The sequence below is a fragment of the Gavia stellata genome, chromosome 17 (assembly GCF_030936135.1).
Source record: "Gavia stellata isolate bGavSte3 chromosome 17, bGavSte3.hap2, whole genome shotgun sequence".
Classification (NCBI taxonomy): Eukaryota; Metazoa; Chordata; class Aves; order Gaviiformes; family Gaviidae; genus Gavia; species Gavia stellata.
Genome location: NC_082610.1, coordinates 900,352 through 923,643, shown reverse-complemented (window position 1 = coordinate 923,643; position 23,292 = coordinate 900,352). Strand labels below are relative to the sequence as shown.

Below are 23,292 nucleotides of genomic sequence, written 5' to 3'. Positions count from 1 at the left end.
GCTGAGCTGTGAGAGTTCAGGGCACGCCTTCTCCCAGGCCATGGTGGGTAGGGAGGGGAGGCCAAGCATGGAGGGCATGCTGTCTCATCCCTGAAATGTAAGCGGGAACTGCTAAACCTACAGAGTGCTCTTTGAGAATCCCTTCACTCGGCAGCAAGGCTGGTTTCTCTCCCAAATGAGATTGTGGTTAGCAGCATCATCAGACTTTGAGCCCCAAGAGTGCCATTCAAGTGTAACACATTGTTCCTGAAATAGCCTTAGAGCAGCACAGAAAGGTCTTGTGAACATTTCAGGTACGGGCTCTGTAATCTTAACAGCAGCTGTTGCAATGCTGGATTGTTTGGGACTGTATATCAATGCTGCTGTAGGAGTAACACCAATAAAACATTTCTCTAAAGAGACCAGTATCTTTCTGTGGGTTGTTTTCAGCAGTTGCTGCCAAAGCCTTCTGGATCCACAGCTCCTGAACAAGCTTTCAGGAGTTAAAAGAAGCTCCAAGGTTTGGTGTTCTGGTAGCACCTCTCACACCCTGTCCTCTGTGACTGGGCAGCTGCTCAGAGTACACAGACGGACAGGTTAATACACTTACTCTGAAGCTTATGCAGTCATATTTTCCCCCCCCACGCTGAAAAAGGATAAGGGCTGCAGTCACTGAGAGTTTGTATTCCTACAACAGTTTTAAAAAAGGAGGTTTATTGACTTAATTTAAGAAACAGCTTTGGAAATGAAGAATGATGGGGTGGGGAGAATCCATACTGTCTCATGCTAGGTGTGAGACTCTTCCTCTTCTTCTCGCTTGAGCTGTTCAATAAGCTGCTGCCTCTCTGCTGCTTGGCGCATCCGCATCATCACCAGGCTCTCGTAATCCCGTTCTGATACCACTGATGCCTAGGAGCAGAAAGCAAATGCAACCTGTCAAGGACAGTATACACCCCAGCCCCCCTCTCCACAAACCACACTCACAACATGCACCTTCGAGTCAGGAAGGTGGTTCATAGCAGTGTGACCCCAGAGAAATCAGGTAAGGTGCGAAAGCTGCCTGGCCTACAGAAAATAGCCTGCTTCATAACAAGGTTACTGACGAGACAGAGTGGGACAGACAGGGAGACTGAATCACCCTCTTGCTGCTGGAGCGGCTCCCTGCTCACGACAATGCTGGATGGGGAAGCATGGCTTGCCTCACTGTGGCCAGTTATTTTGGATGACAAGCTTGCTCTGCAAGTACAACACTGGTGCACAAAGTCCAGCATACACTTCATCTGTTATAAAGGCTAATGCCATTAAAAACAAAAAAAAAAAATCAAACCTTTCTGTGGTTTAGTCGTGGAAGTGGCTACGGAAAGAAAACCACCAGGTATGTTCCTAAGCCTTACACAAGAGTGTTTTAGTTCTCAAAAGCTCTTGGAGCCTTTCTGCTGTGTGTGGTAGCAACTGTCACATCAACTAAGTGGTGATTGCAGACTCTACCTAATAAACGTAGGCAGCAGATGACAGCTGCTATCGCAGAGCAAAGTGGTGGTTTTGGCACTCTGCTTTCAAAAGCCACTTAACATTAGTAGGTGGCCTTACTATTTCGGATGTATTCAAAGCACTGCAATGCTTGGAAACATCCATGTCATTTGCTTGACAGTTCAGGTAGAAATAAATGCACCTTGACAGAAGGTGAATGGAAAAAAAAAAAATCTCGAATTCATTTTTCTAGAAACTAGATTTAGTGGTGATTTAAGGACATCTTGAATAGAAGAGATGAAAAGGCAATAGAATAGCTAAATAAGATTCTGCATGAAAATAGGGCAAGTGTAAATTCGTTACCATGTGTCAGCAAAGTGGTTCCTCCAGCTGCAGCGTGTCTAGCTGCGAGGACAAAATAGAAGCCCACAACAGATGAGAAACTTAGACTGGGAAATTAAGAGACTGATATGCCATAATTGGTATCTTAGGAGCTGCATGAATGAAATAACCTTTCAGTACTGCGCAGCACAGATTTTCACAGTGTCTGAGAAAGCACCAGATTGTATCAGCCTTCAGTGGCAGAACTAGGCTTCTTCAAAGTTCCTGTCCACTAACCACAGATACTGTCATTTGCTTGGCTGAATGAAATAGCCTACATGAGATTCATGCAGATGAATCACCCATACAAACCTGAATCACTGCCTCGCACTCTGGATTTAAATTTAAAACAGACAAAAGATTATTTCCGGCCTCATTTGGGAGCCCTGCTGATACAACCAGCAATCAGAAGTGGCAGAAGGGAGAGCACCAAGAGAAGAAACAGCCTGATTCAAGATGGGCTACAAGTAGATATTCACGTTGACAGTTCTCAAGCAATCTGGGTGCCTCCAAGGGAGCTTGCTTTCTCCTCAGGCAGAGTGTGGGCTGATGCTTTGCCACTCTGCACACCTACTTCCTGCAATCCTGGCAATTACCAATAGTGTAAAACCCAGTTTCTGACGTGGCTGACTCAGCAAGGGCTTGGCTCAAAACAAATACATACGCACAAAGAACTGCAGCCTGGGAAGCAGTGACAGGAGGCACATGAAGAGACGGAGGCATTGTGGATTTTTAGCGTTCCAGGTCCAACCTGGCTGAATTGTCCCTGGACTTGCTTCTTCCAACGTCCCAGCGTATTGGTGAACGTGGTAGTCACAGTTCTCCGAGTGCTTCAGCAGTTTCTCCTCTCCGCCTGTTGGACTCGGGTGCCGCTCCGACACAGCGTAAGTCTACTTTGCATTCAATTTTCCTAACGTTTGTCTTCTACATCTGCGTTTTGTTGCTTTTTTAATTTCCATTTGACTGTATTTCTTTGGTTTCCTTCAGTGTGACTGAGTCACCGTCTCCCTTCCTAGCCACCCACTGAGATTTTTATACTGTGCCCTTCACCATGAAGGTGGCTGGTTACCATGGTACCAAAGTGCCCTTCTGTTCTAGATGCTAGATTAAATCTGTTCTCATGGTGACTGTGTGCCTTTGCTATTCTTCATCAGCTTGTTTCTGCAGCACAGATTTAATAAGCTCAGACATCGCCATTCCTTCTCCACTGAAGAAGGAGACTCCTTAATATCTAAGACAGGCCAATTGCTCCTTAACACAGGGACGTAGTGTGAAGTTTGCATTTCCTGCAATACCAGCCTCTCTGTTTTCCTTCCAGCTACAGGAACAGGGAAGGAAGAGGTTGTTCCTGTTGTGTGGCTTGCTGCTGATCCTGCGACTTAAGTCCGACACCTGACTGCGAAGAGTCAGCAGTTTCCTTCTTCTCGTTGCCTTTCATCAGCATGGATACTTGGCGGAGAGGGTCCATTAAGTCCACGACGTTCTTCAGACGTTTCTCACTCAGGAGACACAAAAAGCTGGGCAACCAAGTCATCATCCTGAATCAGAACAGCCACACTCTGGACAGCGATGGACAGTGCCAGAAGAGGGAATGCTTGAGGGATCTGAAGGACAAGTCTGATTACCTGTCATGTCAGAGTGAGCAGAACTTAGCCAAGGCACAAGCACCTCCCAAGCCTCCCCGGCTGTACCTGGACAGTTCTAGCTGCCCTAACATCATTGATCACACAGATTCTCACTCTGACATCTCATTTTCTGGTGCTACTCATCAATACCACAAAGCCACTCAAACTCAATTCCACAAGGACCAGGCTACAGACTGCGGGACCTCAGAGACAGGCTCCCAGAACGGCACCACTCTTTCTGACCTGTCCGATCCCTTCCTGTCCTTCAAAGTGGATTTGGGGCTATCGCTTCTTGAGGATGTTCTGCAGACCCTCAGGAAACAGAATCCAAGAGATTATGCCATTTGAAGGTATTTATCCTTTAACATATCATGTTCACTTACTGCTGCTGCCAGCTTCCCTAGTCCTAGCAGGAGGAAGGATACTGCAGCATTCCTGTTGTGTGTGGCCTGTTTTGTTGTTCTCACCTTACCCACCACAGACTGTCCTTGTCCTTGCCAAGGAGTCCTTTGGAGCAGAGCTCACAGGCTCCGTGCTCAGATGAGAGCACTGTCTGCTCGAACCTCGTGGGCAAGTTTCCATTCTCCACACTGGGGATTTCCCACTCTTGACCGTGCATCTCCTCCTCACGGAAGAATGGCATTGTTTGGCAAAAGACTTGTTATTTTGGGGATGTGGCTATGACACTGCGGAACACGGACAGAAAAGGATATGGCATACATCATTTGTGGACAAGCAGGCAGCTTGCAAGGAGACAGTTGCATTGCATCTCAAAGCCATAGTTACGGCAAGGGTCAAGAGACAGAAACTAGTGTTTCTTCTCCCACCATGTTTGGATGTGAAAAATCAAAGCTGTTTCTCCTTTTTTTGCTCGTGGGTTTTTTTTCCGCTAACTCAAGTGCAGTTGGCACTTCCAGCCTGGAAACAGGTAAGCATCCATGTAAGCTCGTAATACAGCAACAGCAGTTTATTTATCCTACTAGCAGGAGAAGAAATTTCTCTAGATACTGCTGCTTGAAGCATGCACTGATCTATCAGCTGTACAGATATGGAAGAATAAATGTATCTGTAACTGGAAGTGTCTTGTTGCCTCATTTCATTGGTATCAAGCCAGAAAAAGCCCAGGCACCAAGAGCACAGGTCCCTTATCTGTAGTGACCAAGATCTATCCTCTCTGGCACTTCAGGTTTTTATGAGGGTGGGGAAAGCAGTGTGGCTCTGCTTTTCTGGGCTGGGAGAAGGCTAGAGCTGCTGGTACTTTATCTTCCCCTGAGGACAGTGCACGCAGTTCAGGTCAAGACTCAGGGTTGAAATGAACAGTTCTTTACCCCGTGAGCTGGACAGTGGGAAGGACTCTGCCAGGCTGAGAATATTTTAGGCAATATCAGGGCAAACTATTAAAAGGACACTGCAGAAACTACTGGGTCAACAATTCTTACCTTTTTCATAGCTAGATTAGATACTAGGGCTCTTTTTAAAAAAGAAAAAAATAAAACCTCCATGTACCCAGATAACTCTAAGCTTTGGAAGCTGGCTACAGCAAAGTGCACAGAGATATTTCAGAGAAGGCACAAACAGCTCTCAACCTACTAGAGTCACATCAGGCTGTAAAGTCAGATAATATAAAACAAACTCTATGAAACCTCAAGGGAGCTTAGAAAAGATGCAAGAGTGCCAGACAGAAGGCTTTCTCAGCACTTTAATGTGGATGAACAAATGGCCCAAAATGAATGAGGAGCACTGGCAGGGAGATCCCACTACTAAAGGTGCAAGGAAGACCTTCCCAGAAGAGAGTGCTTCATGTTGTTGTAGTGGCAAAATATGCTCTCAACAGCATTGTACAGCTGTTGTGCGCTTTGAACCATTCAGAGCTGCAGCAATCAAATAGTCATTGCTCTCAAATAGCCTAGAGTAACACAGGCCAATCCACAGCTTTTGTAATTCAAGCGTAACTCGGCCTGCTTGGCTCCAGCAGCTCTCCAGGAACTGCTGGACAAGGTGCACCCATTGCTGTAGAAGAAAACAAGCCAACCAAGACTGCCGAGGCAAGTATCTTGCAACTTGCTGCCTCCTCACGGCACCACTTTTCAACAATCAGCCTTGCTTTCACCTGGCAACTGCTTCCAAAGCCCCCCTGGTCTACTTAGTGTGAGGCTGTCCTTTATTTGAAGACTTGGGTGCACAGCTCCTGGCTGACTACCCCAGGCAGGGAACAGACACAGCTCTGAAGCGGATTAGTAGCGAGTGCGTTGCCATGAGAACGCTGCAGGTCTTGGGCTGTTTTCTGAAGCAGAGCAGGGAAGGAGCTGCATTTGAACAGAGTGGGAGCAAACACGGGGGTGGATTCAGACAAAAATAGGAGCAACCCGGAGGGAGCAGCAAATAGGAAGTGAGGGCAGCTTAAATCAGAATGAGATTAGTGCAACTTGAAAGCAAGAATGTGGACCCTGATGGCTGGGAAGCCAGACTGGGTATGAAAGAATGAGGCAGGGAGTAGGTTGAGGCAGTGGCAAAAGATACACGAAAGAGCTCATTTTGCATAGTCTGGAGTTGAAGAGCTGAGGACAAAGAATAAGTTAACTGGAAGCAGTACAGCCAAGAGAAGCTTTACAGATTTACATTACAGATTTTGGAAGCATCCTAGTGGAAGCATCAGCAGGATTTGGGGAGGGTCTGGAGTAGGAACTAGGAAAAGCAGGAACCAGAGCAGCTTGGAGATCTTAGCCTGGACAGCAAGACTGCAATGTAATCAAGGAAACTGCAGCTGCTTACACATAAAAACAGTAGAAAGGACAGACAAGCATCAGCAGTGCAATTCTTGGGAAAGGACGCAACTCTCTGGCCGTAACTCCTCACCATTTTGAGAGACCTAATATGGGATTGACGAGGCTGTGTTGGACAGAAGTGAGTCACCACCTCCACACAGCATGAACACCATTTGCTGCTTTAGCCAGCTCTCTCTTGCTGCTCCACCAAGCTAATCCTTCACAGCAGGCAGACGCTGCAGTTCCACACTAACAAGCTTTGGTCATGGAAACAAGCCAAGATAAACTCAGTCAAAAGCCAGGGCTTTTGAACCCACAGAGGTAAGAATCCACTGTCAAGCTCCAATTGCACCAGCAACCCCCTTAGGTATGAATGAGCCAGTTCTCATTCTCTACTAGTGAGAGATACTCAAATAAACTGGATTGGATTCTGCTTTTCCCCCCCCCTAATTTGCCTTCTAACACTCTGGCCACCTCTGTGAATCTGCTGTGTCTGCAGGACTCTCACTGGTTCTACACTGTGCATGGAGATCTGCCTGGCTCCTGGGCTATGATGCCGTAACTCCCTGAGATTTCAGGGAAACTATGCTGCTCAGGCCAGGCTGTTCAGACAAAGAACATGCATCCCAAGTGGAAACATACAACCCTAAACAAAACTAGGATAACAACAAGGCATTCTGATGTATAAATGCATCTACTATAAATAAAGTACTTAACAAAAAGTCAGGACAGTGAATGTACCAAACAATCTCACAAGCTGCTAAAATATTTAGGTAGTGAACACACACAAGGCTGGTGGAGACACAGACACAGAGACTAAGGGCACCTGTAGAGCATGAGTCCTCTTAGCAATTAGATCTTTTTGATCTTTATACCACAGGGAAGAAGGAGAGGGGAGTAAGTATCACATGAAGTTTGAACTGGAACTCAAATAACCAGCAAAGGATCTCAGGTCCCTTCACATCCAAGGAATTACTAACTAGATCAGAAGACATGCAGAGGACAAGATAAATTCTGTGCTACAGTGCAAAGTGTAATGTAACATGCTTCGAAAGAAGTGGGTACACCTCCCACTCCAGAGGGCCAACAGGAGCAAGGGGTAACGGAGAGCCAACAATTTGCTGCAGCATAGCCCCAGATTGGTTTCTATGTTTTAACCACAAGATGTTATTGCCTTCCATGTGTTTTGTGATTGGAATACATTTGCTATTCAAGAGCAATAGCTTCAGAGGGATTATCTGGTGAAATAAACAGGAAGCAGCTAAGAGTCAAGAAACACCTTGCACTCAAAGTAACCACACTGGTAAAGAGGACCCAAAACAGACAATAAGGTCTCTACGAGGATATTTAATTTTATATTGCTTTCTTTTCCCTCCTGCAGACCCTAAGAATACAGGTTTCCTTTTAGCACTGAAATTTCATCCTCTTGTGAATGCAGTGAGTAACCAAGCCTCTCTAAAGAAAGGTTTCAACCAGTTATCAGCCAGAAGATTCCCACAGCCAAAGTATATTAGAAAAAATTGCAGAAGAATGGCATTAGAGGCTTTGGGATGAGCAAGGAACATCCTTGTTTTTCACTTGGAAGAGAGAGTGAGATTGTGCAAAGATCCAGTCATCCAAATAGCTTATGTTCTCAGTGTGCTGCTACTCCGGCAAAAGGTCCTTTAAAAAAAGCCACTGCTTCAGCACAAAAAGGCTCCTCAGAAAGCCAGGCCTTTCATTAAGAGCTTTTCAGCTCTGCTGGGAATCAACGTATCTTACCATAAATGCAAAGCACACTGTTAAATTTAGGTTGCTATAGAAACAGATTTAAATAACAGCAGCCTATGTCTCCTTACCTGTGAAGTCCTAGGCTGACTAGTGCTGTCAGAAAGGACAGTGCTGGGATTGTTCCGGGGCTGGCCCTCCAGCCAAGAAATCTTCAGAGGATTATTTATCAGGCCAACTTCATTCTTCACAGCCATCTCCTAACAATGAAAATATTCTTCCATCATCATCTGAATATCAGACCCCACTCCCTCACAGGTCACTAACAAGAGTGAGAGTTTTTCCATCTCAGCCTGGCATCAAGGCCAAGTAGGGCACAAACAATGAAGATTTCACAGCTGCCCTAAGTGAGAAGCACCCTTTAAGGTCCGTATCTGCATCAAGCATAGATAGAACGTATCACTGCCAGTACTTCTGATAAACAGGTCACAGACAATTCTGGGTTTTTTTGATTTTTGGATACATGAGGGAAAGAACAGGTGACAAGAAAGATACTTTTGTGCAGTATAAGCTTAAGTTGATGGAACTACTAAAATTAAGGGTAACTGATGATTTCTGTTTCCACAGCCACATAAATTATTTTAACTCATAGTGAGTCAAGACGTTTTGATTTATTTTAAACTGCAAATGCCTAATATAACCTCTAAAACTCATTAAGCCCATCTCCACAATGGGTAATTCACCTTCAGTGAGAGCTGATTAAATGGCTCAGTGCCTGCTTTCTAAAGCAGTGTCTCTTTCCTCAGCCTTTTACATGCACAGCCTGTTTGTTCATGTGTATGATCTGCTCTGGGTTTATGCCTCCAGCTTTGCCACTCCCTTCATGCATCTGTACCTTTAGACTCTCATTACCCTTCTCCACTGCCTTAATGACAAGGCAGTGTCTCTAGGCCATCAGTCTGCTAACCCTTCCCTTCTGCAACACCCCGTCTTGCCCACTCTCCACTACACACATCTGTGGTCCCCACCAGACTTACAGCAGCCTTAACCGTAGCAAATTCCACGACTGCACTCCCAGTCTTCCTACTCGAGATCAACAAATTGAGCACATCGCCATACTGTTAAGACAAAGAAAGGTTAATTACAGACCCAGAAAAGAAGTAAAGTTCATCTATCGAACGAATGCAAAGAGAAAACACGTGTTTTCACAGACACGTGGCTTGAGCCGTCACCCTTTCTGTCTTGCATGATGCTTCCACTGATCCCAGCCTGTCATAATTTCTGTTCCTCCGGGAAATAATTCTGGGGAGGCATGGAGCTACACACTTTGCTTCCAGCAAGCCCCAGTGCAAGAGGGCTGCTCAGATCAGAGTCAGAGCTACAGGAGATACTTGCATGAAGGGAAAATAAAGACCACATGCTGGGATTAATCAGATCAAAGGCTTGTCTATGCCTGTCTCTGAACTTCCCACAGCAGCTAATGTATAGTGCTTTAAGTGAAGGCAAAAGTGCACCATAACCACACAGCCAGTCTAACTTTTATACAGGGCATGAACCATTCAGTGGGAAGAGTTTGCAGTTGCTCTGTCTGTTTCAGCAGGAGTCCCTGCTGGGAATGAGACAGAGACACTAGCTGGGGAAAGTTCACAGCTAATGGATCATGCTGCTGATCTCTGAAAATGGCATGAGTGAGAAAGCTGGAGAAAGAAAAAAAATCAGAGTGGCTCTCTGATTTATATGTAGCTTCCCAGAATTTACTATCCTTTCCTATACCATTCAGAGCAGGGGAAGATCAAGTAGTAGGAAAGAGTGTCAGACAGGACCTTTTGTAAGATCTGCAACAGAACATCTTTTGAGTATCCCCCACTCGTCTCATCTTCTTTCCTGCATTTCCATTTTAGCTGGGAAATAAACATGACAAGTTAATTTTGTCCATTTGAACACATGTTGCCACATTCAATGCAGCTCCTGCCACCTGCACAATAATCGTTTGCTATTTACAGCTACACTCCCAGAATTGCCAAGACAGTGATTTCAACATCAGAATATGCAACGGGAACAAATTATTTAGGGAATGGGGAGAAACACTGCTCACTGAAATACAAAAAGATAATACTTGAAAGCATACTAGCGGCTATATCAGGGTAATAAGCAGATGTTTCCCTCTGCCTAAAGCAGAGGCACTCTATTTCAGGCTCAAAAATCTAGACCAGACAATAGAGAAAAGGGTGAGAGAGGAAGGATATTTTAAAGGCAGTGGCAGGAGCAGTTTGCATGCATGACACATTAAGATAGAAGAACTTCACCTCCACTGTACAAAGGCACACGCCAGCTCAGCAGCGTTGAAGTGTCCCTTCTGCTTTCCAAAGCTACATAACGTTCTATCAATTTTCACCAAAGCCCAGCTTTATAAGGATGTCTTACTTTGAGTTTGGGAGTTATTTTGCCTTCTGTTCCATTTCTTTCTTCCTTGCCTAAAGAGGGGAAAGGAAAAAAAGATGGAAAGGACATGGGTGAAAACTCCTCAGCTAAAGAGCATTTAGCACAAAAGTCACCCTGAGAACGTACATATGGCAATAGCAAACACTTCTGGATTTCCACTAGACCACTTCAGCCCCAAAAGTCTTGTGCAACACTATCACCAGGAACTGTAGTACAGACTGAATATCGTATGTCAGCATTTTTCCCTTCTACAATGCCCAGACTTGCCACGATCAAGGCTAGAAAGAGCTAAGTAAAAGTACAAGCAGGAGACCTGTTAGATTCTGCAACATTTTTCCTTGCAAGAGGGTTGTGCTGGTGGGAACAAGTGTGGAAAAATTAAGGGTAGACAAAAAAAAGGATAGCATAGCCTAAGAATTTAATCTGGCCCTGCAACTAAATACTTTATAATGATGTGCTCCTGCTGCAAGGATCTCAGTGTTTTACACTAAGCAAATGCTCAACATCCTCGCCAATTCCTCATATGTGAAATGAAGTTAAGAAAGGCTAGGGTGGGCTGAATGACTTACGCAGTCATACAGGAAAACCCTGGTGACCCCAAGAAGAGTTTCTGTATTTGAACCTTTGGTTTAACTCATTAGATCAATATTTTTCCTGTGAGAAAGCAACAGATATTATAGTATAGCCTTTGCCAGAATGAAAGGCGTAGGAAGCAACACACGATAAATCTTCCCATTGAACTGAAAACCTGAACAGCACTCTAATTAGTTTTGAAAAGAAGAACAGAACTTTCTGAAACATAAAACTGTATTTTAAGCCCACACAGATACAGAATATTAAAAAAAGGCAATTCACTATAGAAATGGATGGATGGGAGTGAGGTTCAGGAATACCAAAGGGTGAGGTTCTGGGATTCTGGAAAGACCTCATCCCCTCCTGTACGAAGGAGACTTAACTACAGCTACTGAACAGCCCATGAGAATTAGAGGGAAACAACTTCAAACACGATAATGACCTCTTGTTGTATGGCAGCACAGAACACAGATGTTTTCCAGTTCAGTTTGTTGCCATTTCCTGACAGATTTATTGCTGGTCTTTGTACAAACCTGGGATGAAGACTGTGTATGCCCAAGGAACATGAGAGAATCATGTTCCAGAAAATAAAGCCTCAGCAATCATAGACTAAACAAAACTATTCTCCACAATTTTGGGTGATAGGTACTGAGAGCTTTCAAGGGAATACAGAAGTAGTAACCCAATGACAACTATTATTTTTTGCAAATTTGAATCATTCTGTATTTTGAGTCTGCAACACTGACTGCTTTCATTGTGACAGATGAGCAGGATTTTAGGCTTCCCCCAGCACTGTGGGGCTCCACATCAGACCATCTAGATTCAATGCTTTAGCATATTTATCGAAAAGGAGCAGCAACAATGTGTTAAAGAGCAGCATGCCACACATAAGAAAGCAACCCCACAGAAATACTAGCCTTTTGACTTATCCCTGAAAAAGGTGCCAGGTAGGATCCTATATATGGCAACGTGACCAAGTCAGAAGGCTGCATCTGTTTGTGAGCTCTGTCTACAGAAGAGTTGGAGTCCCACGGGTGTGTAGTTTGGCTGAGGGCTTCAATCTCATCTGTTCTCACCTTGGATGTGCTGCTCTCTTTCAAGCCGGATCTGTTCTTGAATTAGTCTCTGCTGCTCTTCAAGCTGACGGGAACCTTCTTCACGCAGGCGTATTATCTACAGCAGAGGTAAAACAGCACAGATATTTGAGGGCACAGTTCCACAGTTGGAAGACTGAAGACTGCCAAGGAGAGCTTTTGTCTTATACCTCTCTCCTGGGGCAACCCTCCTGCTAGTTTCCCTGTAACAGCTCCAGAGCTCATGAAATTAGACCCCTCATGTTCCTAGTGACACAGTCCCTATCAGCCAACATATAACCAATTGGCTGTTGTTATTATCTGCTATGCAAAAGGAAAAGGGCAGACAAAAAATAAAATCCCGAGATTGACACATTTGCCAGACCACTACAAGATCCCTTCTACATGCCTCTCTTTCGTAGAGGCCATTAATCCAAAAGGCTGAAGGACTGTTATACATAGATTTGTTGCATCTCATCACATGGTTTTCATTATGATTGTAAAGGCTTTCAGCAATTCTTCTCAAAAGAAACAAAGAAATCTAAGAATTTATCATTACTTCTTGTTCTAATGATCTCGTTATCCTGATCTCCTCCTCTTCACTCTCACGGGTCTGGGCTTCTCGTTCTCTGGCTTCAAGATCTGGAGAGAAAGAAACAAAATTAAAACAATCCAATGAGAATTTTCACTGCTGACGCTGCTGACCAGAGGTGAATGGAAAGATCACAAACTTCACTACACCTACACCAATTTCAAAGTAAAGTCCTGATAGCTCTGCTACCTCTCCTCTGCCCAGGCACATCAATGTATCAGCAGACTTAACAGTCATCAACCCCCCCAAATTCCACTCCAGAGCACGACTGCCCCCAGCTATGACTGTGGAAGGAGATTTCAGATGGCTACTATGTTCCACTGGGCATAAAGAAACCACAGCCATCACAAATGGACAGCAGATTAATCAATGGTGAATTCCAGCGGTACAAGAAATTCAAACACCCAGCTAATGAAGACTTCAAGCCAAGAGAAAACAAAGTTTTGATTTTATTACCAAGCTTTACTTTCTTCCGCTTCTCATCAAGTTTTTGCGTCCTTTCTGCAGCTTGCTTCTTAGCCTTTCTCACCTTGTCATACGCCGCCTGTCAAAGAAGCAACACAATAGTGTGAAACTATATAAAGCAGGAGATAAAATGGAAAGCAGTGAATAAAGGTGAGATCAGATATTGAAACACTGTAAGCGGAGGTGAAGCATTTTCTGCTTCTTGCTAACATTCCTCCTAAAAGTGTTGGAAGTTAACACAAACATCCTGAAAACATGAGAAGAGTCCCAGGATCCCCAGATGGAGCCTGAAAGGGTGAGGAAGTCCAGGAATAACAGCAAAGTGTACTGGAGAAAATGCCTGACCCATCTTCAGAGGTGGGAAGAATATTTTGGTTTCCTGAACATGCCAAAAGTAGCTTTAGGGGCACTGGTAACAGATCAGGTTTGGTTTAGAGCAAAGTTTGACAATTAAAAAGGTCTATTTTACATGAAAGATGTATTCACAAGACAGATGTTTGACTCACATGAACATATTAAATCAAAGAACATCAGAACATCTTCAGCAGCAGTAACACATCAATGTTCATTTAGCACTATAGAGACTTAAGAACTGGGGTAAACTGGCAATTTCACTGGCACCTGTTTAAACCAGTTGATAATCTGTTCATCAACCTACACAGAACCTTTCCATAGCAGGTAAAGCATAGACTGGCACAAATGCTCAAATATTACTTGTAGAATAGCTGTACAGGAAAGCACTGCTCTTGTTTTATAAACTAGAAAAACTGGTATTTTTCCTTCCCGCACGGGAAGGGTTTGCTGAACACTTTTTACTTTTTAAAATGTAGAAGCCAAAAAGTTCTTGGATGCCAGAAGCTTAATTGCCCCTTGGAGGGGAGATTACAAGCTTTGCCAATGTTTGAAAAAGAGGAGAGTTATTTCATGTTTTTAAATCTTATAATCTGAAATTTTATTATGCCTTCTCTCCCGAGTTTATCTGGATAGAGTTACTTGCTCATTTTTATTCCTTCCCTTCATATGTCCAGATTACTTTCAGGCCTTGAGCAGCAGGCACTCAACCACTTCCTCACAGCAAGAAGAGAGTCCAAGCTACATCTGGCAGCCTGCAAAGCTCTTGCAGCAAAAGGACCGAGATCGTGACTATGATCCAGCTTTTCTGTTTACAAGACTCTTGTGCCCCATGGAAAGAAAGGCTTTGAGCCTTGGCAATCACATCTAGAGATTATTTATTTATCAGACCCTAACTTCAAGGGAACTGCAAATGCACCATTGTCATGGGAATTTAATGCGTCCCTGAATCAGCGGTGGTTATCATTTAGTTTTTAAATGGAATATGCCCCAGTCTAACACATTATTAAAGACAGTATCTCACCCTTGCAGCAAATGGACAGAGCTACTCCCAGCACATCAAATCAGAAAAAGAACATTTGTCCAAAGAGTAACAGATGAGAGTCGCACTGATGAAGTCACAATCAGAGAAGAGAGCAGGACAGACAGGAAGAGAGTTTCCAACACTTCTCCAGCATGCTTGCGGAAAGTAACACCACACAACCCCAACACCACCAAGGGATGGGCATCCTTACCCTTGCTGCTGCATCTGTTAGCACGGCTAAGGCCTGAGACAGTTGGTGGAAGACTTCCGCTGGGAATTAGAAGAAAAAAGGGTAAGATGCAGAAAACCATGCTAGTGGCCTGGAGATGAATCAGAAAAGACAATCCGTTATGGAGGAGACCTGCAGAACATCAGAAAGAAGAATAATCTTTCCAAAGCATTTGTAAGCCAACCTATAGCCAGGATCACCTCAACTCAAAGGACGACATTTGTTACATAAACTTCAGTGTAAATTAAGAAATAAAAACTGGGACCATTTGCTTTTAACAGAAATTCATGAAAACATGAATTCAACAGAACCCATCTACAGAAATGTATTACTCAACGCACAGTCAGCCTGAAATGTACTGTTACAAACAAATTCTCCCTTTCATATCAATAGCTTTTCAGCCCAAGATTGAAACTTTGTGTTTTACATCAATATTGCTGACTCTCTTCCTGGAAGGTTACACATATAAGCTGGAGGCCTCCCCACACACTTCAAATCACTTCTCAACCTTCTGCAGACACCAAAGCTCCCAGCTTTCCTCTCATTGCTGCTAATTTTTTTTCTTTTTTCTGGTGGAAAAATTTTCTCTGTACTACAGTTATAAATTGTCAATCTATAAAACTGCAGCCCATCACATTGGAAAATGCAAGATACAGAACAATGTTTATTTCGAGGCGTCCTGATGAACAGCATCCTTCTAGTTACCACTGCTGTTCACTGCTACCTATAGCTACAAAACTTAAAAACAGAGTAGCTGCAGAAGCCAGACCTTGCTAACAGTTTAGGTATACTCAGTTCCACAGAGTCAGGGCCTTGTCTCTAACAGACAAAAACGGGCTTTGCCCATAGATAATACGATTTATAAGCTTGCTATCAAAGTTTCAACTGTGAGAGGTATGAATTAAAATAGCGACCAGCCAGTAAACACTGGGGACAGCATGGCCAAAGGTCCAGGATTCAAGTACCACGTGGGAATATTTTGAGAGGTGCAAATGTAGTTTCAGCACTGACTTAACACTGATGTTTCTAAACCCAACATGTATGCATTCACCCTTAAAAAACAGAGCTCTCTAATAGTGATGAAAATAACTCTTAGTCCTGCATATATATACTTAACAGGACATATACCCAGGCATTCCCTTAATTACACACAAAGACAGACCTGAAGTTAAGCAGAGCCACTTCCAGGAGTCTGCCCATGTAAAAACAAACACGAAGAGTTGTTTGTGTCTGCACAGCCCCATCTTACCTGCTCTGGGATCGTCCGGGTTCTTATCCGGGTGACAAGTCAGGGCCTTCTGCCGGTATGCTTTCTTAACCTGCAAGAGCCAGAATTGAGATTTACTGGTTGGTGCTGTTCAGTCTGTGCTGAGAAAAGCAACTTGGAAAAAAACCCACCAAACCACTGCAGAAACAAAAAATTACTATTCACAGGGTTTATTTTGTTGTTTTTGTTGTTGGTTTTGCTTAGCTTAAAACACACCTCTCTATCATAAGCAGAAGGCTGTGGTTGAATCAGCATTCATTTGCATGACTAGATGTCCCCCAGGCCTGACAGAAAATACAGACTGTTTTTAGAGTGCCGATACCTCCACTAGTCCCTCATATTGGAAGGTAAAGCAGCCTTCTGTAATAGCGAGAGACCTCTGATAAGCTCAGTTTTCAGCCTCAATGCAATGACCTGTCCTTTTTAATCACACTGCACTGCAAGGACAAGCATTTGAGCCCAGGACACTTAGTAGGCAGGCAGACATATTTTGCATGAGTCTAAGCTTTTCAAAGCCAGAAGTTTTACTTCTAGGTGCACTGTACTACAGCAGTCAAGTCTCATGATCATCAAAGCCGAGTCTGGTTCATGGAGGGAGTTTTCTAGCCAGAGGGATACAGCGTTCTTTGGAGCTGTATCTTCGGGACAGAGAAAGTACCATTTACTGTGCAACAACTGAGTTTGGCAAGGTGAAGAATTTTTGTTTAATCTCTTCTACGCTTCAAAGAAAGACTGACAACTTTCTGAGCTAAGTCACTTCTAACAATCTGAGTTCCCTTTGTCAGGGACACATCTGCATGCAAGAAAGGAAAGGAAGCAAAGCTGCTCTGTTCCACTGCCAAGCAGTCCTCCGCGAAAAGGAGCGGAATAAGCAGTGGCCCGGCACCACCTGGTGGACACTGCTCTTGGAAGGGCAACGTGCAGCTGAAGCCTTACAGGCCTAACCCTACCTCCTGCCTAAGCAAAGGTCCAGTTAAGAGAGACCTAAGTCTCCTCCCCGTGCATCAGTCACAGCTATTACAACGACCATTCTAAGCGGCAAGGTCAGATAGGGCTTCTCTAAACAGTGAGGTTAAATTACTTTAACAGTCTTGCTCCCCTTTGTTCATATCTTTTGGCCATGCTGCTCCGCATGCAAAGGGTCTGTGGGTTGCTTCAAGCACTTTACATCAAGGATTAGCACTCTAAACTACACCTACCACTTTTTAAATTGCACCACAACATCCCATTTGTAATTTTCTCATCCTTTTCCCCCAGTGACTAGCTCAGCAGTGGAGCTGAGGTCACCTGAAGTCTTTCATCTCATTCAATCTTGTGCGTTACATTTGACTTGTTGCCCTGTTTTGCGTTTCATACACACGGAATTTCCAGGCAGCCTCAGACACAACTGCTGGTTATGCCCAGACTGTAGCTTCCAATCTTTACCCTATTGTACTGCTAATGCTCTTTACTGCTAAAGAAAAAAAAAAAAAAAAAAGAAAGCCTAAAGAGGAAAATCAAAGTTTTCCTTTCAAGTTTAACTTTGTTCAGTTACTAATAAGTTTACTCTGAGCCTTACTGCCCTTGAAAAGGTCACTTGCCCAGGTCAGTTGCTCAAATCTTGTGTTTAGCGCTGACTTACCAATTAAGTTAAAGAAAAAATGGAAACGTGTCATTCCAAGCCCACAAAACTAACAAAATGACCTATGGGAACCTTCAGTATCTAGACCATCCTATGTTTTGGTAAACACAGGAGGAGCTCTCCTTCTGAAGGCACATAAACAAAGCGAGAGAAATACTGTCCGAGACAGATTTCGCAGATCTCTCCAACTGATTTCGTCCTCCTCCCAAGCCACGTCTCGCCCCACAGGCTTAACAGGAGAAAACAGAAGGGGAAGTTAAGTCCAGCAAAGCCAACATTAGAAAAACCGGGCTTATTAACCGCTCCAGCCGACAACGCGCAGTGCCCAGGGCAGAGGTATCATTAAAACAGCGCTCGGAGCAGTCGCTCCGCTGAATATCCGGAGAGCAGCGAAGGCAGCCCCGCGTCCGAGCCGCCTTCTGCCCCCGGCAACAGCCCCCGGTCCTGAGGGAAAGGCGGGGGGCGAACGAGCCGGGCTGGAGGCGCCGAGCGCGGAAGAGAGGGGGCCCCGGTCCGAGCCTCCCCGCGGCCCCATGAGGGCTCCCGGCCCGCGGCCCTGACCTCCTTCTCCGACGCCTTCTCGCCGACCCCCAGCAGGCCGTACAGGTCCAGCTGCAGCGGGTCCCTATCGACCGCCATCTCGGCGCTGCCCGACTTCCCCGTCCCCGCCGCCAGACCCGCGCCGCCCGCCGGGAAATGGAGTCTCCCCTCACCGCCGTCCCCCCTCCTTCGGCAGCTTGACTACATATACCAGGATGCACCGCGTTCCCCGCCGCAGCGGCCGCTCCCAGCGGTCCCAGCGGGGCGCGGTGTTTGCTGGGTGGTGTGTAGTTTTCTAGTGGCAGCGAGAGTACAACTCCCGTCGGGCTTTGCGCCGCCGCCGCAGGCAGAGCGGGGCGGCGGGTCGGGGGGTTGGCGGCGCGCGCGGCGCGGCGGGGCGGGGGTGACTGCAGGGAAACGGCGGGGTTCGTTCCCCGCAGCCTTAGTGTGTTCTCGTCGAGATTTGTGGTGGTGTGAGAAGAACAAAAGCTCCAAAACAAACCATAACGATGCAGTGGCCTTGGGGGAGCGCGAGTGTCCCTCAGGCAGCCATTTGCCGCGGAGGCAGCTCGCTAGGCCAGAGCAGGGACAGGCTGGGGGGTGCTGTGAGCCCCGCTGCAGGCCCTTCCCGAAGACGCCCTAGACATGGGCCTGCTCAGCCCCAGGCACAGCTCCTGGGGAAACTCCTCTCACCCTTCTTATTCACTGATCTCCCTAAGATATCTTCGTTTTCTTCCATAGCTGTAAATAAGTAGGGAACACTGTGGGAGGAAGTGTATCCATTTAATCGAATATACAGGGGAAGGAATTCTTCCCCCCAACCTTTATTCCAATGTTCTAGCAGGAGTTGTGTCCTGGTGACTGAAGACTTCAGAGCCTTCATACTGTTTATCTTAATCAGCAGCAAATAATAAGTGATCTGAGATCAGCAGGAAAACTGGATGAATGTGAATCCAGCAAGATGGATATATGAGAGAGACTTTCTAACCCAGCAGTGTAGTAAAACCAAAGAAGTCACGGTCTGTTACCCTGGAGCCTAGCCCGGGGTGAGCAGGAGGCTTGGCAGCGCTCTCAGTGGGTGCGCACTGAAGTCTAGGCGGTAATTGAAATGCCTGCGTTCTCTTAAAACATCATCGGAGGTAATTAGAAATGAGATTGTACACTCAAAATGGATTCCAGCTTATTGTGGAAAAGATTACACCTTCTCTACTGCGTACTGAATTAAATGGGCCTGTGATAGATAGCTAGCAGGCCTTTACCCCATGGAAAAAATATTTAATGGGAAGTATTATTAGAGACATCCATGTTGCAGGTATGCCCCTTGCATTTTGGGATCATCGATGGGAGTGCTAGCGCTATCTTAAAGCTGTTGCATTAGGAAACTACTTTTTCTAAGACGTACAGAGTTATCTAGTGTGTGTATGGCTGTTTTGTCTCTCTAAAGGCCCTGTAAAGCAGGAAGAAACAGTGGATGCCTTTAGAGCTGGACACTGGGCCATGATTTTGGAAGATCTTTCCAAGCCCAACCTCAGTTTTAAGTCAATCCTCAGGCCTTTGATAAATCTGCTCCCTTCTGCCTCAGTTTCCTTTTCATAAAAAAGCAAAAGCGATACGCTCTTCCTTACCCAATGCTTTCCTTGCACACACAACCCCTTGCAGTAAAACTTTTTGGGCCTCTTCCCTTTGCAGCAGGGATTGCATGTCACTGGGCACTGCTGTACTGTCTGCCACAAGCAGATTGGGCCTCCAGCCTTCATTGCAGTCAGACAATTTGGTGGACATTCCTGAAGACACAGAGCACGTATGGATAGCTGTTTACCTTCCAGACAGTATAGCTCCATGAACTAATTAGAGGTGGTGTCTTTGGTTCTCTAACAATCTAAACACACACATGCAACCTACCTTTGCACTCCAGGCGGGATATCCCTTTTGAGCCTTGGAGCTTGGCCCTCGTCCTGAGCAGCATCCCGAGCCCTGCTCTGCTGCCGCCTCCTGCTTCTCGAGGAGTTGTAGCCCCGGGCGTGCTGAGCCCATCCGTGGCCATCGTGGTGCCGCCTCGGGGAGGCCAAGACGTCCCTTTCAGGCCTTGGAGGTCGGCTGGATTCTGGCTTTCAGAAGATGGCCTGTAGCCAGAGGCAGCGCGACGTGCTGCAGAGCCCTGGTCCCGCACCACCAGTTTCCCCTCCATCGCATCTGGGGAAGGGGGGTGGCAAGATGGCGGAGGGGCCGTGGGTGCCAACCACATCATCCACAATGAGGAGGCCTCGAAGTCGCTCTGAGAGTGACACGGGTGCATAGATGAAAGAGAAGAAGAGAGGCCAGGCAGATTGCTCCTAGACTCCTGGCCCCACAGCTCTGGCACCCCTCCCTCTTTTGCAGGTGGCGAGCGGTGGGCAGGCCACAGCTGCACCCACTGCAGCGAGGCTGCCCAGGAGCTGCAGCAGCTGACGCTGTCAGCATGGAATAGGCCCGGGGCATCACCAGGGCTGGGATCCTTGGCTGCACTGGACCCTGGCATCTGGCAGGTGGCGTGGCAGGACCTGGAGGAGCTGGTGGAGCGGGGCCACCTGCCCTGCCACGGCTGTGGCTCCTCCATTTCCTCCGAGAGCCTCAGCCCTCAGGGGAGCCTGAAAGACATCAGCCTGACCCTGGACAGAGGAGCCCCCAAAGAGCTGGGGTCCGCCTGCTCCCTTAGGCCTGCGCGTGACAGCAGAGCTTATTGAGCCCTGAAGATGCATGTGGCCAGGAAAGGACTGGAGATGCGGCTGGGGGCCCTGCCCATGCCAGTGCAGCTGTCCCAGCAGCAAGCGGTGCTGCAGCAGGGTCACTGTGTCCTGCCGAAGCTCATCCTTACCGTGGGGCGGGCTGTGCCTCTCGCTGCAGGGGAAGGCAGATGCCATGAACCAGAAGAAAGTCTGGAGGCTGTGGGGGGACCCCAACCCCACCGACTTGTCCCTGGCTCTGCTGGTGCTGTGCCCTGCACTGCTGCTCACTGCTGTGGACCCGCAGCCCCCCAGGAGCAGAGCATGTGGGGACCTCAGGTTTTGGTAGCTTCCCCAACTACCAAAACCTTGCCACGCAAACCCAACACAGCCACCGAGCCGATGTCTCCACTGGAACTCTCTGCAACCAATTGCACGTCTCTGCAGGACAAGGGTCGAAGAGACCCATCGCCAAAGGCTTCATTCAGAATCCCTTCAGAGAAACTGGCCCTTGTTGAAACTGGCTCTGAGGAGGAGGGGTTTTGTGGAGGAGTCTCCCTCGCGCTCCCCTCCACAGACACAGCGCCAGGAGGCCTCAAGGCCCCAAGCATGAATAGGAGCAACAGAGAACCTTAGGTCGCCCTCTCACCCTTCCCCGTCCTCTGCGTCTGCACCCTGCGCTCCCCAGGCCCCTCCACGCATGCGCTCAGCCCAGGCTTGTGCGGGCAGAGGGGCCTCAGTCCCTTCTTGGCGGTATCCAGTGACAGGACAAGAGACAACGGGCACAAGCTGAAACAAAGGAACCTCTCGCTAAGCGTCATGCCAAACTTGTTTATTGGAGGGAGGTGAAGCCCCGGAACAAGTTGCCCAGAGGGGTTCTGGAGGCCCCGTCCTTGGAGACGATCAAAGCCTGCCTGGATGCAGCCCTGGGCAGCCTGCTCCGGCTGCCCCTGCTCGAGCAGCGGCCTTGGACTAGATGATCTCGAGAGGTCCCTTCCCGCCTCCTCGAGCCCGCGACTTGCCACGACGGGAGACGACAGGAGGGCTTTCTGCCGTGGATTTCCTTCCTCAGCAGGAGCAGCGGGACTGGCTCGATCCTGTTTGCTGCCACTGCCAGAGAGACAGCCCAGGTTGCGGCTGTCCCACTGCCACTGTCCACGTGCCGCACAGCCACCACCTCGCGGCCCTTCTGCGTCCCTGGGCTCGCTGCGCTGCCCCAGCAGGCCTTGGTCAGGGGGCGAGCGCTGCATTTCCCTTGTTGGTAGGGCGTGTTACCAGGCCCTGCGCCCGGCATGGCTGTGGGCCCTCCGCCGGGATCGGCTCCTAGCTGCACGCCGTTCTCTGGGGGAGTTGCGGCCTCCCCGCTGACGGCGCTCTCTTCTCCTGGCATAAGCTCGGACTTCTCGTTCGGGCCTTGGAGCTCTCCTCTCGACCCAATCCCTCCTCCTTGGCCGTTCCCGCCGTGCTCGGCCCCCGGTGCTGCGGAACCTGCGCCGGGATCGGCTCCTCCCTGAGAAGGCCGGGACGTCTCGTTCGGGCCTTGGAGCTCGGCCCTCGTCAGGATCCCGGCTCCCCCACCGCCTCCGCCTTGCAGAGGAGTTGTAGGCCGCTGTGCCCGGGTGCCGCGTGTGGGCTTCCTGGCCTCGCCTGGGGGGCCTGCTCCGTTGCCTCTCCCAGGCAGGGGGACGCTCCCTGTCTCGGCTCCACCAGCGCTGTCTGCTGCGGCGGCCCCGTGAGTGCTCCCACCGAGCTCGGCCCCTGGTGCCGCGGGACCTGCGCTGGGATGGGCCCCTTCTCGCGTGCCGGTCCCTGGAGGAATCCCGGCCTGCCCGCTGGCGGCGCTCGCTCCTGCGCGAGGAGGCCGGGACATCCCGTTGGGGCCTTGGAGCTCGGCCCTCGTTCCGAGCAGCATCCCGAGCCCTGCTCTGCTGCCGCCTCCTGCTTCTCGAGGAGTTGTAGCCCCGGGCGTGCTGAGCCCATCCGTGGCCATCGTGGTGCCGCCTCGGGGACCTGCTTCGGTCCGTCTCTAGGGCCCCGGCGGGGCCGCCGCCACGCTCTCTGCTGGAATAGCTGTGGTGCTGGCGGCCTGAGGAACGCCGCCGCCGCCGCCTCCTTTGTGCAGAGCGGCGTCGAGATCTCCTTCCTCTATTGTAGCGTGTGATGAAGTGCACCTCAGAGTGCTGGTCCCCCACCTTGCGGAAGATGTGGTGAACAGGCCCCCGGCAGATTGGGCACACGGCTTTTCTGCGGGCCCACTCCCATATGCAGGGAAAACAGAAACAGTGCCTGCACCAGCTCACACAGGCTTCGTTGCTGACGGTTTCCAGGCAGATTGGGCACATGGGGTCGGCAGAGGCATCCAGCGGTGCAGCCTGGGGCACCTGGCTGGTGCTGGCTGCAGGGGAAGAGGTGCCCTGTTCTGCCAAGTCTTCCTCCGACGCCATCTCGTGCTGCAAACCAAAGAGGTAGAAAGCTCATGACCTGCC

At 48.0% G+C, this 23,292-nt stretch overlaps 2 protein-coding genes across 2 annotated transcripts; one reads left to right on the top strand and one right to left on the bottom strand.

Annotated features, from left to right (window-relative positions):
* Window positions 1-686: 686 nt before the first annotated feature.
* DNAJC17 (DnaJ heat shock protein family (Hsp40) member C17) lies at window positions 687-18,203 on the bottom strand. The gene is made up of 11 exons (XM_059825942.1): window positions 18,126-18,203; window positions 15,926-15,995; window positions 14,659-14,717; window positions 13,064-13,151; window positions 12,575-12,657; window positions 12,019-12,115; window positions 10,352-10,401; window positions 9,751-9,828; window positions 8,965-9,045; window positions 8,059-8,187; window positions 687-888 (listed from the first exon to the last, which is right to left on the bottom strand). Exons 1-11 carry the CDS (start codon window positions 18,201-18,203, stop codon window positions 766-768), a joined length of 936 nt encoding a protein of 311 aa, XP_059681925.1. The 3' UTR covers window positions 687-765.
* Window positions 3,273-3,803, top strand: C17H15orf62 (chromosome 17 C15orf62 homolog). The gene has a single exon (XM_009819102.2). The coding sequence runs from the start codon at window positions 3,273-3,275 to the stop codon at window positions 3,801-3,803; it is 531 nt and encodes a 176-aa protein (XP_009817404.1).
* Window positions 18,204-23,292: the final 5,089 nt, after the last annotated feature.